At 44.6% G+C, this 17090-nt stretch overlaps 2 protein-coding genes across 12 annotated transcripts in view; one reads left to right on the top strand and one right to left on the bottom strand.

Moving 5' to 3' along the window:
• The window catches only part of RNF170 (ring finger protein 170), a 46024-nt gene extending 36417 nt beyond the window's left edge, over positions 1–9607 (bottom strand). Inside the window, exons 1-4 of one of the 8 annotated variants that reach the window (XM_017961986.3) lie at positions 6481–7166; positions 3606–3795; positions 1500–1575; positions 61–204 (exon numbers count right to left, since the gene is read on the bottom strand). In XM_017961986.3, the coding sequence (XP_017817475.1) occupies positions 61–197 (137 nt within the window). In that variant the 5' untranslated portion in view covers positions 198–204; positions 1500–1575; positions 3606–3795; positions 6481–7166. The other 7 variants (XM_009212991.3, XM_017961985.2, XM_009212992.4 and 4 more) reach the window with 7 other exon arrangements.
• Positions 9608–9737: 130 nt separating this feature from the next.
• The window catches only part of HOOK3 (hook microtubule tethering protein 3), a 126435-nt gene continuing 119082 nt past the window's right edge, over positions 9738–17090 (top strand). For 2 of the 4 annotated variants that reach the window (XM_031669528.1, XM_031669531.1), the window contains exon 1: positions 9763–10025. In XM_031669528.1, coding sequence (XP_031525388.1) covers positions 9969–10025 — 57 coding nt within the window. In that variant the 5' untranslated portion in view covers positions 9763–9968. Of the gene's footprint in view, positions 10026–10248; positions 11287–17090 lie in introns of those variants that run through there. The other 2 variants (XM_031669529.1, XM_031669530.1) reach the window with 2 other exon arrangements.

Here is a 17090-nt window from a genome sequence, read left to right on the forward strand (position 1 = left end):
ATATTAAGTATTATACATTATCCTTGCAAATGTATTCAATTCTTTTGTCCTTAGTCTCACCTGAAAAGTGCATATACCAGGGTAGCAATCAAAGCGAAACTGACCACAACTGCCACAAGTACTTGGTCGCTTACTCCTTCTATAACTGAATCATCATCCAGTTTCAAACTTTGAACTTCACCTTGATATTTGGCCATTCCAGGTCTAAAATAAGAAGAAACAACATGAGAGTTACAAATGACACAGTGAAAATGAAATATACTAATAAAAACAATGTAAATATAACTGACTTCTAACATATTTAGTTTCTGATAGGCTGCAATTAAGTACAACTCCAGTAGGGATTCCCCATCACTGAGTTCTTTAAAATTTGCCAGACACATTATTTTGTGGAGTACAATATTCTATTTCTTTTTCTTTTCTTTCTTTCTTTCTTTTTTTTTTTATGGAGTCTTGCTCTGTTGCCAGGCTGGAGTGCAGTGGTATGGATCTCAGCTCACTGCAACCTCCGCCTCCCGGGTTCAAGCAATTCCCCTGCCTCAGCCTCCCAAGTAGCTGGGACTACAGGCGCGCACCACTATGCCTGGATAATTTTTTGTATTTTAGTAGAGATGGGGTTTCACCATGTTAGCCAGGATGGTCTCAATCACCTGACCTCGTGATCCACCCGCCTCGGCCTCCCAAAGTGCTGGGATTACAGGCATGAGCCACTGCACCCAGTCAAATTCTATTTCTTTTAAAGAAAACAACTACTATAATTTACCATTTATTTATGTAGTTTTTAAAAATGTTTTTTCCTTTTCAAGCTTAACCCCTTTTAAAAAAAATCCATTCTTGGACCGGATGCAGTGGCTCACGCCTGTAATCCCACCACTATGGGAGGCCAAGGCAGGTGGATCACTTGAGGTCAGAAATTTGAGACCAGCCTGGCCAACATGGTGAAACCCCATCTCTACTAAAAATACAAAATTTAGCCGGATGATGTGCACCTGTAATCTCAGCTACTCTGGACGCTAAGGCAGGAGAATCGCTTGAACCTGGGAGGCGGAGGTTGCAGTGAGGCCCAGATAGCGCCACTGCACTCCAGCCTGGGAGACAGAGCAAGACCCTGTCCCCCTCCCCGCCAAAAACAATAAATAAATAAATAAAAGCCATTCTTGTCCAACTGCTCTTTTCTTATTCCTGAATAGCAAATAAATTCTCTACATAGATCAGATCCCTCTTCCCCCTCACAGCATGTGTATGTCTTGTGGCATTTCCCATGTATTGACAGGAAAGAAAATATATTATAGTCTTCTGTAAGCATTCTCATATTCTCTAGCATATACCCTGTACATAATAGGACCTAACAGATATTTGTTTAAATAAAAGTGACTTACCATACTTACAGTGTTAGTAATTTGAAAAGTAAAAGACATTTAGGCTATAGAACATTTATAGTTATACTAAAACTACTTGAAATAATGAAAATTCTGGTGCTTGAAAAACTATTTGCCCACCTGAAACTAAGCTCAGCTTATGGTTCAGAATTCTTTGAACTGCTTGGAATATAGAATCACTCTGATGCTGCATTTCCTTATAAAGAGAAAAGGGAGGATAAGAAACTTTCCTTCCCATACTCTAAACTAGAGAAAAATGGTAGTACCCAATTCTATAGGTATGAGGGGAGATAGCCCAATCACACTGGAGTCCAAATATCACAGGTAATTCACATTTTTTTCAGACAAAACAGGAAGTGTCAAAGTCTTATAATACACCTAAAGAGAAATTAAGGAAATATTCAATTAAATATATATGAATAATTAAAATAAAGTTCTGCATTTATGTAACTTACTGAGCTGAAATAAGTTTTATTCAATATCATCACTAGTCAGGTATTTTGAGTATAGACGTCTCAACACCTTTGAAAATAATCTGAACTGGCTGCTAGTAAGAAAATTATCGCTCCTGGAAGAAACCTACGCAAACAGATGAAAGGCAGCTTTCATCAGCTTTACACAGAGTAATGGCCTGATACATGGAACTTTTAATGACTGGTTTCAAATAGCCATTACGAAGGGGCACACCAAGAAACTCACAGAAAGAGCTCTAATTGCAGTATTTTTATTCAAAAGAACAGTTAAACGAGCTGCCAATTGAACTGAAGAGCCTCAAATAAGCTAGAGGTGGGCCATGGAGTCAATTTAGATTTTTATTTCATCAGGTTTCCTCTTTTACAATTAGAGATGCTATAGCTGTTTCAAAAGTCCTAAGGGCAGTGAGAACTACTTGCATCTGCTCAAAGATAACCCAAATGTTATCCCCCGTGTCAAGATTTCCAACCTCTAATTATCCCACAGAGCTGTGAAGGTTAAAACAAATTAACAGACTGGGCGAGGTGGCTCACGCCTGAAATCCCAGCACTTTGGGAGGCCCAGGTGGGCGGATCACGAGGTCAGGAGATCGAGACCATCCTGGCTAATACGGTGAAACCCTGTCTGTACTAAAAATACAAGAAATAGCCGGGTGTGGTGGCGGGCACTTGTAGTCCCAGCTGCTCAAGAGGCTGAGGCAGGAGAATGGCGTGAACCCGGGAGGCGGAGCTTGCTCTGAGCGGAGATCGCGCCACTGCACTCCAGCCTGGGCGACTGAGCGAGACTCCATCTCAAAAAAAAAAAAAAAATTAACAGAGGTGAAAGTGCTTTGTAAGTTAAGTCTATAAACAAATGCACTGTAATTATTCCTACTCACATTTTCTCCTATGCTATACATTTAGGCAGTTTATTATTTTGTACTTAAAAAAATGCATTACATTTGTTTCTATGTCCTTCAAGGTGCGATCAATGGTAATGCAAATAAATTATACTATACAACATATACATATAATATATATTATATTTGACTACTATGTAATTATGCTTTTTTTTTTTTTTTTTGAGATGGAGTCTTGCTTTGTGCCCAGGCTGGAGGGCAGTGACGCGATCTCAGCTCACTGCAAGCTCCGCCTTCTGGGTTCTCCTGCCTTAGCCTCCCGAGTAGCTGGGACCACAGGCGCCGGCCACTATGCCTGGCTAATTTTTTCTATTTTTAGAAGAGACGGGGTTTCACCGTGTTAGCTAGGATGGTCTCGATCTCCTGACCTAGTGATCCACCCACCTCAGCTTCCCAAAGTGCTGGGATTACAGGTGTGAGCCACCGTGCCTGGCCTGCGATTATACTCTTAAAATATTGCTTCATGTACATTTCCAAGAGCTCAGAGATCCAGGATATTTAAGTATTGCATGGCCATATTATTTCATTTGCATCATTTGAGAGCAGATATTCCCAGCAGTGTTGAGAGGAAAAGAGAAGGGCACCACATTTTCTTGTCCCATGGAAATCCCAACAAAAGCCAGGCTGTCAAATGGAGATCTACTAATACCGTTTGACCTGCTTGTTGGGGGCTTCTATAGCACAACTTCTGCCATAGTTTCTCATAAAATTGAAGTAAAAATGCAACTGTAGGTGCTAGTGCCTAAAAATGAGGTATTGTACCATCACTTCAGTTTGGAAAGAGGCTGGTCTGATTTAAAACTCCAGAAGAGAAATAGGAAACAAAATTTCCTACTTGGGGAGATGACATATACCTCAGTCCTGAAAATGAATTCCAAAATCGAGGACTTCTGTTCTCCAACTTTTATTGTTCAGTCAGTGATTATCCAGAACTAAACAGTGCTGCTGATTCTGTCCAACCATACAGGCTGTAAACTGAAGCCCAAGCAGTTGTTGCTTGGACATGAAGAGCCCTGAATTTTAGTTCCAATTCTGTCACAACAACTGTGTAAAAGTAAATAAAATTTAAAAGTTGTTAGAACCTCTAAAACGCCTTAAGCCTTGAGAGAGATGTGACTATGATCTGGGTCACGTAACAGGTTTACAATTCTGTTTCTTAGATTTTTAGCTTAACTCTTCCTGATTGTTCTTGTTCTATAAACAACTAAGAAAAGACTAAGTCTTTTTTTTAAAAGAGACCAGATCTCCTCCTCCTAACTGCTGATCTTTATTACAGATTAACTGCCTCTTTTATTGTCCTGTATGGAACTCAGACCAGATGGTGCCCCAAACAGGGATCTCATGACAGTTACACTCTTTCTCCCCTAAAAAAGACACCTTGACTAATCAGATCATTATAACTGTACATTAAGCCTTACATTAAGATATTAAAATTCTGTTAAATATAGAATTTTGTCTATATAAACAATCCCAAATGTCTATACCTAAGAGCACTGACTTCCATGCTTTTAAATCTGTCCTTTCCCAGGTGGCCTGTCCTCAACCTTTACACTTAAACTCTCTTTAAACTCAATTTTGACCTTTGAAATTATTTTAGCTTAACAACTGTGACTTTATTTCTTTACTTCCTTCTACTGCTAAATTTCTCTGATTCAGAGTTTCAGAATAGAGAAAAGGCCAGATCAAAGCTAACATTAGAGTGGTTATCAGTGAGCAGCTGGACTGGCAAAGTCAGACCAACACCCTCCCTAGGACACAGTTTCAGTTTCAATTCTTTCAAGTATGAATTACTTTAACAAGAAAAATAAAGCCAATACTTGCTTCCTCTCTTGATATGCAAATAGAGCTTCAATGTCCGGTCAGTGACCATTCTCATCTACCACCCAGTTGCTCAGTTTCCTGACGGTGCCTACTCCGGAGGCACCTACACTGACCTAAGTGGCATGACTGGCATGTCAACTGCTAAACACTCTCACTACACCATGAACTTCCTTTTTGAAAAAGATATTGCTCAAATTAATGTTTATAAATTAATTTTTAAAATTTATTTCTTGAGACAGGGTCTTGTTCTGTCACCTAGGCTGGAGTGCAGTGGCGCACCCTTGGCTCACTGCAGCCTCGACCTCCCAGGCTCAATCAATCTTCCTACTGTGACTATAGGCGTGCGCCACTAAGCTCAGCTAAAATTTTTTTATTTTTTGTAGAGACGAATTTCACTATCTTGCCCAAGCTGGTCTCGAACTCCTGGGGTCAAGGAATTTGCCCAGCTAGGTCTCACAAAGTGCTAGGATTACAGGCGTGAAGTAGCACGCCCAGCCAAAAATGTTTATTGGTGCCAAATATTTACAGAATCTACAAGTGACTATAGTTTAGTTTTAGAATATGTAGATACTGTGCTCAATTGCTTCATCACAGAATGTTAAGCACTTAGTTCCAAGCATATAAAGTAACATCTTACTGGATTTATTTATTTTATTTTTTCACATTATTTGGACATTCAGGCCAGTGCAGTGGCTCATGCCTGTAATCACAGCATTTTGGGATGCCAAGGTGGGTGGATCACTTGAAGCCAGGAGTTTGAGACCAGCCTGGCCAACTTGGTGAAGCCCCATCTTTACTAAAAATACAAAAATTAGCCAGATGTGGTGGCACATGCCTGTAATCCCAGCTACTCGGGAGGCTTAGGAACGAGAATTGCTTGAACCTGGAAGGCAGAGGTTGCAGTGAGCCAAGATCACACCACTGCACTCCAGCCTGGGTGACAGAGCAAGACCCTGTCTCAAAAAACTGCCCAGATTTGATCATTACACATTGTATATATTTGTATGAAAATATCACAGGTACCCCATAAATATGTAAAACTATTATACATTCGTAAAAATTAAAAATACATTTTTAAATAATGAACTCCTTTCAGTCAGGAATCGTATCTTATTCCTGTTAGTAGTGAGCAGGGTCTTACATGTTGTAGTGGCCACTAAATGTTATTTACATTAAACCCAAAAACGTTATTAAATGCATAAAACATGCAATGTAATCTATTTCATGGTATCCTATGAAATATGAAAAGAAGAGTTACTAATACTCGGTTTTCAACTGTTTAAGATTCACAAAAACTGAACCCCATCCATCTTGGAAACTCTGCAGTATAACTGATAGAAGTTTGCAAAGAAACTGGCTTTGCTATTGCTCAGCTGGCTACATCTTATTGAGCAGTATCTTCAGACAGCAAAGCAGCACAAGTTCCAGAGTCAGACAGCCCTGGACTTACATAAAGTCTCTGTCGCAGCTTTCTCATATGTAAAAGGCATTAGGTTGAACCATATCAAACTGCCACTCTTTTTGGGGGCAGGCGGTATGGGGGGAAGTACCTTGCCTTGTGAAGTTTACAATGAGATAATGAAGGTAAGGCATTTAGAATACTGCTTGGCACATCATATAGGCTCTCAGTAAATGGAAGCTACAGTGTTTTGGTCAATATTATTAACAACTGCCAAGGGCTCAGCAGAACTACGATAAAAACTAGCCATGCCTGCCCCAGAGCTGCTCCACATAGCATCTCAAACTCTCTTTAATCACAGTTCTAAGTATGTGTTCCCTGGGAAGACAGGATGCAATCTGGAGCACTGTCACACAGGACATGCCCTCTTTAATCCGATAAGCAGCTGTGGGTGAGAACTAGCCTCCAACTAACCGGAGTAAGAGACAGCCAAGACAAGTTCAACTCACCTCTCCTCAGGCATTTCGAAAGCTTTCAGGGAAGGAAAAAAATAAACCACATAGAGAAAATAAGAGAAAAATAGGAAATTCCAGGACTTCCTGGAACAAAGGAGAGAATCTCAGTGCCTTTTTACCCTAAGGCTCATGTAGAAACTTGACAGCCACATGGCTTCTGCAATTACTCACATCCAAACGTTTTTACTAATTTCTTTCATCAAAGATAACTGGAATTACAAAATGAAACCTCCAGAACAACACAACATCATGCACAAAAGCACTGTGGATATGCAGCCACGCTTGAAAAAGGAGGCTTTAGGTCAATTGTGTCAAAGCCTTGAAAACCCAGGCCACTGGAGGAAGGGTGCTCAGGACAGCACAGCCACAGCCACTCCAGTAGGGCCAGCATCTTGTCTGCCCATCTAAAGACAAGCTGCATGTGAGTCCGGCGTAAGTCAATGTGACATATACTCACTGACTTCATTTGTTTGCCTACAAGATTATAGGTCACTTAAAAGTGCTAGAAATTCGATAGAAATAACCTGATAAGGAATGTAGGAACTCTAGTTTGACAAATATCCAGAGGCACCAACTCAGGAACCAAAGACAGGCGAGATACACATGTGTAACTTTTTTTTTTTCCTCTTGAGACAGAGTCTTGCTCTATCCTCTGGATGGAGTGCAGCGGCGCGATCTCGGCTCACTGCAACCTCAGCCTCCCACGTTCAAGTGATTCTCCTGCCTCAGCCTCCCAAGTAGCTGGGACTACAGAAGCCCGCCACCACGCCCAGCTAATTTTTGTATTTTTAGTAGAGACAGGGTTTCACCATGTTGGCCAGGATCTCTTGATCTCGTGATCCGCTGCCTTGGCCTCCCAAAGTGCTAGGATTACAGTGGCGAGCCACCGCGCCCGGCCACATATGTGTAATTTCTAAAGGTTTCTCTGCCCTTGGTGTAGGGAAGAACGCTTGAAAAAAAGACCATTGAGAATACTTCAGGTAAGTTTTTTTTTTTTTTTTTTTTTACACTTACAAAATGCTAAAGGATCAGGGGTCAACTATCAAGTGGTACTCTGTAAGGCATCCTTAAAAACTCAATGCTGGCTCAGGCTCGGTGGCTCACACTTGTGATCCCAGCACTTTTGGGAGGCCAAGGCGGGCGGATCATTGGAGCCCAGGAGTTTGAGACCAGCCTGGGCAACATAGTGAGACCCCCTCTCTACAGAAAATAAGAAAATTAGCTGAGCATCGTGGCCTGAACCTGTGGTCCCAGCTACTTGGGAGGCTGAGGTACGAAGATCACTTGAGCCCAGGAGACAGGTTGCAGTGAACCAAGATTGCGCCACTGTACACCAGAACAAGATCCTTTCTCAAAAACCACCACCACCACCACCACCACCAACAAAACCCCAATCAATGCCGTCTTGGTAGTTTTTTTTTTTTTTTTTTTTTGAGATAGAGTCTCCCTCTGTCGCCCAGACTGGAGTGCAGTGGCCGGATCTCAGCTCACTGCAAGCTCCGCCTCCCGGGTTTACGCCATTCTCCTGCCTCAGCCTCCTGAGTAGCTGGGACTACAGGCGCCTGCCACCTCGCCTGGCTAGTTTTTTTTTGTATTTTTTAGTAGAGACGGGCGGATCACGAGGTCAGCGAGGATCGAGACTCGATCCTGGCTAACCCCGTGAAACGCCCGTCTCGGCCTCCCAAAGTGCTGGGATTACAGGCTTGAGCCACCGCGCCCGGCCTTGTCTTGGTAGTTTTGAGTGCTCAATGAGAAAACCTACTCTCAATGGAAAAAAAAGTGGGGGAAAGGGGTTCCAGGAACTACAAAGCAAAGCGAAAGTGTGCCCTGGGAAGTTAGCTTTGTCGCACTCCAAATAAAAACTCGGCATTGGCTGGTAGTTATGCATACTCTCTGTTTGCATCGACAATTCTCTAAGGACTCCAAGGCGCATGTCCTGGAAATTCCAACACATTTGCACTAGGTTCCAGGTACACCAGAATGTTTACAGCCATGTTCTGAGTAACATCAGTCTGAACAAAACGCCCACCCAGAGTAGAATGGATTCACTGTTCTATTCGCACTGGAATACTAGGCAACAATGAAAATTACCTATAGATACACGGTACACCAATTTAATACTGATTGAAAACCACAAAACAACACACTGTGATCTACCCGCAAAAGTTCGAAAACAGGCAAAGGAAAACGAGATTGCATGCACACACAGATGATAAAACTGTAAGGAAAAGATCACACTAATCAGGCTGAGAGAATCAGGCTCCGAAAGGAGCACAGGGTATGGGTGAGAAACTCCTGGGGTGCCGGCAATACCCTTTTCGTTTTTATCTGGGTGTTTTATTAATTCTTCTTTAAACGTGTATGTCGTATGCACTTTTTTGCGTATGCTATATCTGTTAAAAATTTATCGGCAGCCCTGCAGAGAAATCGTGCCTCTAAAGAGGCGGGAGCTCCAGAACGATCCGCCTCGCCATTAAGCGAAGCCAACTCCGAACGCTGAGAAACGCAGGCCCGGGGTCGGCCGGGGTCCTTACGGATTGGCGAACGGGCGCACACCCCTCCTGCATTAAGGAGAGTTCTCAGGGTCGCGTTCCGAGCGACCCTAGAGGGAGCGGCGGTGTCCTCGCCGCCGGCCAAGCCCACTACAGCCGCTCTCCGCTTCGGCCCCTCCACTGTCGCCGGCGACTCCGGACAGCCGCGGAGCGATTCTGGGGCTTCCAGAGGAGGGGGGGGGGGGGGGGGGGGAGGAGGCGGCGATTCCCGCCGACCCGCAGAGCCTCGGCGGCCAGAGCGACCCCAAGAAGGCCAGGCCCCGCCGTCCGCGGCTCCGCTGGCCCCGATAGGGTGGGCGTGGCCGCCGCGCGCCGGACGTACCTCTCCACCGCGAAGGAACTACCTCGCCAGTTCCCGGTGACAGAGGACAGATTATTTCCGGGACCGCTCCCGCCACCCCTCCCGGGCAACCCAGTACACGTCCCCTTTCTAATTTGGAGTGCGGGTGCGGGCGCACGCGCACTGCTGAGCCTATGAGGGCGCGACTGACCGGCGGGAGGAAAGACCTTCGCCGCAGCTCTCCAGGGCGGGCGCGTAGCTGTGGCAAGGCGCGCGCCTCGACACGCAGCGAGCTGGTGGCGTAAGCAGAAGCGGCGGCGGCGGCGGCGGCGGCGGCGGCGCGGTCGGCCGGGGCTTGAGCGCAGCAGCACCGGCCTGGCTCCAGCCAGGCGGCGGCGCTGGGGATACGCCGGGCGGGACGGGCTGGCGGGCGTGAGCCGCAGCGCGCGGTTGGCGCGCGGTCCCGATTGAAAAGGGGCGCCGGGGGTGACGGTGCGGAGCCGCTGCCAGCGCTGGGTGAGAGTCAGCGGCCGAATCCGAGGAGCAGGCGGGCCTGAGGCCGAGTCAGCTGCGCAGGCCCCCGGATCCCCCCACCGAGCGGCGGCGGTGTCTGGCCAGGCGGGAGGCGCTGCCCGGCCGCGGCGGGGAAGATGTTCAGCGTAGAGTCGCTGGAGCGGGCGGAGCTGTGCGAGAGCCTCCTCACTTGGGTATGTGGGGGCCGCGGGCTGGCGGGAAGACCCCCTCCCCCCCCACCTACCGGGACCCTCCACGCGCGGCCCGGGGGGCGAGCGCTGCGGGCGAAGGTTCCGTCACATCCGGGGCCCGGGGCGGGCGGGGCGAGGAGGCTTGGCCCAGGGTCCGAGAGAAACTTGCCGGGCCTGAGGCGTCGCTACTCCGGGCGGACCCCGGCCAGGGCTGGGCTGGGGACGCGGCGGGCGACTCTGGGATCCGCGCGGCTCCTCGCAGCTGGGGCTGCGCCGAGCTCCGGGGGCGGCCGAGCCTGACTGCCCCGCGCCCGGGACCCGCCGCGGCTCCTCGCCTTTGTTGCAGCGTTCGCGGAGGACGGGCCCGGCCCCGGCCCGGGAACTGATAGCACCTGTGAGGGAGCGTGGGGAGAATGCGGGAGGCGCCCGGGGACCCAGTTTCCGATGCGAGGCGCCGCTGGGGATGGGAGTGCGCGAGGGGCAGACGCCTGTCAGAGGCGTCGGGCAGACGTTTAAAGGACTCTGGAGGTGTCTGGGCGTCAACAATGGAACTCGAAGGCCTTGGGGGACAGCGTGTGGGATTCTGATTTTGAATTCTTAAACGGTTTTAGATTTCTCACACTTTGAAGTAAATACACACTCACCTCTCACGTCAGCGGCCGCTCCTTCCTGAAGCCGGGTCTTCAGGACGCGGCCGGGGAACCGACGCCCGGGTTCTAGTCGTTCTTGCCGCGGCGTCGGCCGCGGAGGGAGAGGGATGCGCAGAGCCGGGGCGGACCTCGCGCTGCCTTCGGGAGCCTCCGTTTCACTCATTGCTGAGAATGTTAATTAAATGTTTACGGATGTGTTTATGGAGGCGACTACAGCATTTGTATTACTTTTAAAGGTAAAATACGGATGTGAGAGAAATTCTGTTTAGCGGTGTCTTGGGTTACGAGTCAGGATCCTTGGAGTGTAGACGTCACGATCCTGTGCAAGGCACTTTGCTGGAAAGACTGGAGAAGTATTGCCTTACGTTGGTTGTTAAAAAAATTAGTAAAAATAGTCTGAGGTTTTTATAATTTGGCTACGTCACGAATCAATTTCTGTCCTTGAAACATAGACTTGGTAGAGCTTGCGTAGCCAGTTGCATATCAGACCATTTCGGGGATTTCACATCTTTAGCAGCAGTATGTAGTTAGCATGCAGCTTACACTTCTGATGAGTTCTGCCTCCAGGCAAGGAGATGGCTTTCACTGCTGTATTTCAGAAGAGAGGAAAACTGGTAAGTTGCATAATGTGGCCGAGGTTTGACTAGGCAGGGGAGAGAGAGAGGAAAGAATTACTAAATTCTTTGATATTGTGGAAGGAATAGATTTGGCAGAATCTGTACATCTGTAAACAGAATGCTGAGAAACTTAAGATTTAAGTTTTTGAGTGTGCAAGTAGTGCTTCCCTTTATGCTAGAAAAAGAAGCAAGAAGGCAAAGATGAAGCTAATTGAATCTAAGTAGGGCTACGTTGTTTAAAATCTGGGAGGGGGGAAAGACATGGAAATAAAGAGGTGTACAGAGGCTCCTTAACTTGCGATGGGGTTACATCCCGGTAAACCCATCATAAGTTGAAAATACTGTAAGTTGAAAATGCATTTCATACGCCTAACCGTCCAAACACCATAGCTTAGACTGGCCTACCTTAAACGTGCTCAGAACACTTACCTTAGCCTACAGTTGGGCAAAATATCTACCACAAAACGTATTTTATAATAAAGTGTTGAATATCTGATGCACTTTATTAAGCATTGTACTGAAAATGAAAAATATAATGGCTGTATGGGTACTCAGAGTATGGTTTCTACTGAATGTGTATCTCTTGCGTCATTGTAAAGTTGAAAAGTCTCAAGTTAAACCATCCTAAGCTGGGGACCGTCTGTATTTGAATGGCATCCACAAAATATGGTACGTAGTAATTGCGTTTATTTAAGTGAGAAATGCTGATAAAAATATAGAGGAAAAATCTTAGAAGTTTGAAGGGCTACTGACAGAACCTGACAACATGAGAGAATCTATTTAGAATCTCCTAAAATGTCAAGAAAACGGGTAATCCACATTATCAGCTGTAGAGAGGTCAGGGAGTGTGGTATTGTAGAATAGTCTTTTTGAAATGTCACTGGAAACTCATCAATGAAAATTTCTGGATAAGATTAGAGATTATCAGTGACAAAACTGGAGGGCAGTGTTCTTGAAGATGTACAGTTCTAAGATTTGGAAACACTTTAAAACACGTTTCAAAATAGAGTTTAAATGCTGGGTTTGTTTTCTTTTAGCTGTCATTATAAAAAGCAGAATAAATGTTTCAATGAGCAATGTTTGATGACATTTAAATGTATAATATCACCCCTCCTATCTGTAAGCCAGATTAATGCTAAGTACAATTCTAAAACCAAATGCAAGCAAAAATGTACACTCCAAAGACTCATTTAGATTAATTTTCTTGATTTTATGTCAACTTCTAGTCAATTTGGTTGTGTGGGGGGTTTTGCTCTCACACAGTAAGCTAGAAGGTGACTGTGACACTCAGCAAAATGCAGACAACTGTCAGAGACAGACAAGATCCAAGAGCTGAGTGATTCCGTCTTTGGGATGACAGCCTTATGTACTTTTAGAGCCTCCATGTTCAATTTTTGAAGATCATAATTATATTCCTGAGTATCAGATAAAAGTTTGTTTTCACTACGTAGCATTTAGTTTGAGATTGGACAGATGTATATAGTACATTTTAGAAATTATTCCTCTAGAAATGGCTAAAGTAATAAAAGCTCAAGCACTTAAAGGGATGATTCTGTCACCTATACAGAACTCAATGGAACGTCTCATTGCCTCACATGGTGGATAAATTGCCCTTTTATCAGACAGCCTACTGGCCCAAGAACCATATAGTTCCAAATTTTTGTTGAAAGAGAGTTACAGTTAAGTATCATCCTACCAAGGGGAAACATCTTAAGCTTAAATTCCAAATCAAAGTTTATGCAAGCAAGTTCAGCAGGACATGCTTGAAAATTTCCACTGTGTCTCCTCTCCACCCTCTGAGTCAAAATCTGCCCTGCCTACTACATCTGTCAAGCCTAATTTCTTGAACTGTACGTGAATCTCAATGAAGAAATAGGACTTTTCCAGGTTTTAGAGACTGAAAAACAAAGTCTTCGATGTTACCGAGTTATGACCAAAAAAAAGTCATCACATAGGTTCAGTACACTTTGGGGTAACCTAACAACATTAATATATTCTTATTGTTTTCATATTACTTATTTGGCAGCCTATAAAATGCATACTAGTGTATAGAATTGGGGGTGGTATAATTATTATGGTGGTATCTCCCCCATTCCATCCTCCTCTGCCTAACTCGATTCTGCCAACAACTTTTGTCCTCTAATGGAAGAATAAGTCACTGCTGTACAAAAGTTAAAGTACTTTAAAAGATAATATAGCCTAAGAGTACATACAGATTCTGACATTAGGCAGCCTGGGTTCAAATCCTGGTTTTGTTCTATACTAACTGTAGGTGACTTTGTAACTTTACCTCTGTGTTTTGATTGCGTTGATATTTAACTTTATGTTTGCTAACTTCAGAGATTCTCATGCTTTAGTGTTGATCTGCATCATCTGGAAAGCTTGCTAAAGCACGGATGCCCAGAGTTGCTAGTTTTGTAGGTCTGGGCTGGGCCTGAGATTCTGCATTTCTAATAGGTTCCCAGGTGATGCCATTGTTGGTGATGTAGGGACCACATTTTGAGAACCATGACTCTAGAAAATTATTTGACGTTTTGCACTGGACAGTTCTTTGCTATGGGCACTGCACTATGTGTTACGTTTAATAGTAGCATCCCATTGCCTCAACCAGCTAGATGACAATAGCACCCAACTCTCACAGCCAAAAATGTCTCCTCCGGAGCAAAATTATCCATTACTCTAGAGATAGTAATTCCAGGTGATCTCATGCTTTACTCTTTTCATGCTTTTGTTGGGGAGGGGGAGGTAGAGGTTGGGTGGTGGTAATAGAGCTTCTTGGAATTAAAAGAAAGATTAGAACCCTTCAGGTAGAGAGTTTCATGCCTTAATGCAGTTAGGTGCAATTGTCTTTCAGTTTTACTGTATTGCTATCCCGAAATACTCCATAGATGTCCGCGCAGAGAACTGGTATGTGACAGATTCTTAAAAATTAAGGTACAGTTTACATACCATAAAATTCATCCATTTGAAGTGTATACTTTATTGGTTTTTAGTATGATCATAAGATTGTGCAGTCATCATGACTATCTAGTTCCAAGAACATTTTCATCACCCCAAAAATAAACTCTATAGGGGATAAATTTTCTTTAGGATCTGTTTCACTTTGGTCTTGCAGCAGAGGTGGACATCTCTGACCCTTATGAGCAGCTATGTACCTCCAGGGCTAATACAGAGAAAATAATTGAATAAAACCACGTTTTAAAAACAAATGAAAATTTAGCTTTCCCTAAGTCCCAAGAGAAAAAACAGATCAAGTCTTCTTTTTTTGGAGGTGGAGTCTTGCCCTGTTGCCCAGGCTGGAGTGCAGTGGCACAGTCTCAGCTCACTGCAACCTCTACCTCCTGGGTTCAGGCAATTCTCCTGCCTCAGCCTCCCTGGTGGCTGGGATTACAGGCATGCACCATCACGCCCGGCTAATTTTTGTATTTTTTAGTAGAGATGGGTTTCACTATGTTGGCCAGGCTGGGCTCGAACTCCTGACCTCAGAAGATCTGCCAGTCTTGGCTTCCCAAAGTTCTGGGATTGCAGGCATGAGCCACCGCGCCGGGCCCAGATCAAGTCTTAACAACCAAGTTACTTGCTTTTTTGAATTACCTGTTTGTTGAGTTGCTTCTTCTGATTGGCCAGAGTCTGGTTTCCAATCTTGCATCCCTTCCCTTTAGTAGTACTTGAGATCATAGGATTCCGAATGCCAAACCAGTACCCAGCTGTGTAAGAATTATTTGATGAGCTTGTTAAAAATAGATCCCCAGCTTCCTACACACAGATTCTGATTCAGTAGGGGGAGCCAAGAAATGTGTATATTCTTTCTCTCTCTCTCTCTCTTAAGACGGTCTCACTCTATTGCCCAGGCTGAAGCGCAGTGGTGCAATCACAGCTCACTGCAGTCCTGACCCCCCGGGCTCAAGTGATCCTCCCACCTCAGCCTCCTGAATAGCAGAGACTATAGGCATGAGCCACCACACCCAGCTAATTTTTGTATTTTTTGTAGAGACAGAGTTTTGCCATGTTTTTCAGCATGGTCTCAAATTCCTGGGCTCAAATGATCCTCCATCTTTGACCTCCCATAGTGCTGGGATTACAGATATAAGCCACCATGCCCAGCCAAAATGTGTATTTTCAAAATGGAAATCTCCCAGATGATTCCCCTACACACCCAGGTTTGGGACCATTGCTTTAGATTTTGCAAAATACCTCATGGGCATTCATTCTGAAGCAACACACCCTTCTATAAGCTATTTTTTCCCCAATCTTTCTTTATATGAAAAAACTGATATTGAGAGAGATGAAATATCCTGTCCAAATTTACAGGGCAAAAGTAGGGATTAGAATTAGCTCCTTTCATTCAAAGTGGCGTTCACTGAGGGCTTGTTCGTATCAGGCATTGTGCTGAGGTCAGTGATAAAGAGAAGAATGAGACATGGTCCTCACTGCTGCCCCTATTTTTCCTTCTAAACAAACCTACAAGAAAGAGATTGGTGTTTTTTTTTTTTTTTGAAAATGGGTCATAGACTTAGCAGCTATAAAATGAAAGCAAGTGCTTATTTCTTTTAAGTGCTTATTTCTTTTACTAGTGAGCAGGCAGCTGGAGGTAGTATGGAGTAAAATTCAAAATCAGTTCCCGCAGATGGTGTTTATTTGTTTCATTTATTCATTTACTAATCATTTATTGCACCTCTACCAGGTATTAGGTTTGTGTCAGGGTAGCTTGGAAGGATCCTCTTATCACCTTTCCAAATAGACACTTAAGTAAAAACTTGCTATGAGGATCTTTAAGATAATTCCCTGGGCCTCTACCACCATAACTGTCTCTACCTGCAAGACTCTCCTATATTATATATGAAGAAGCTACTGACTGTACTGTTAATAGTTGTCTTATTTATTTATTTATTTATGTTGAGACGGGGTCTTGCCCTGTCGCCCAGGTTGGAGTGCAATGGGGCGATCTCGGCCCACTGTAAGCTCCGCCTCCCGGGCTCACGCCATTCTCCTGCCTCAACCTCCCGAGTAGCTGGGACTACAGGCACCCCCCACTGTGCCCGGCTAATTTTTTGTATTTTTAGTAGAGATGGGGTTTCTCTACTAAAGTAGAGACCTCATTTTAGTAGAGACCTCATTTATCAAATCTTTAAAAGACAGCTATTGACTGGGCGCTGTGGCTCACGCCTGTAATCCCAGCACTTTGGGAGGCCGAGGCGGGTGGATCATGAGGTCAGGAGATCGAGACCTTCCTCGCCAACACGGTGAAACCCCGTCTCTACTTAAAAATACAAAAAATTAGCCTGGCACGGTGGTGGGCACCTGTAGTCCCAGCTACCCTGGAGGCTGAGGCAGGAGAAGGGCGCGAACCCGGGAGGCGCAGCTTGCAGTGGGCCGAGATTGCGCCACTGCACTCCAGCCTGGGCGACAAAGCGAGACACTGTCTCAAAAAAAAAAAAAAAAAGATTTGATAATTGATACGGTGCAGAGAAGTAGCCACTCATCCACCCTTAGTAAGAGAATAAATTGCTACAGTGTATATTTAGGGCAGTTTGATAGTTTTATCAAAAACCTTAAAATGTTCATATACTTTTTGACTTAGCAATTTTACTTCTTTTCAAACCCAATAAATAAAAATATGTGTGAAGACATATGGTCACCTGAGTGATATTCCCAGTATTCCCATTGTCAGTACTGAGTTTAGCTTCATCGATGTTAATATGTAAACCTACTCAAATGGGTCTCCCGGTCTCTTTCCCTTTACTCCTTCCTTCATACTGCAGCCGGTATGATCTTTTTTTTTTTCTTTTTTCTTTTTTTTT

Source organism: Papio anubis, chromosome 8, assembly GCF_008728515.1.
Source record: "Papio anubis isolate 15944 chromosome 8, Panubis1.0, whole genome shotgun sequence".
NCBI lineage: Eukaryota > Metazoa > Chordata > Mammalia > Primates > Cercopithecidae > Papio > Papio anubis.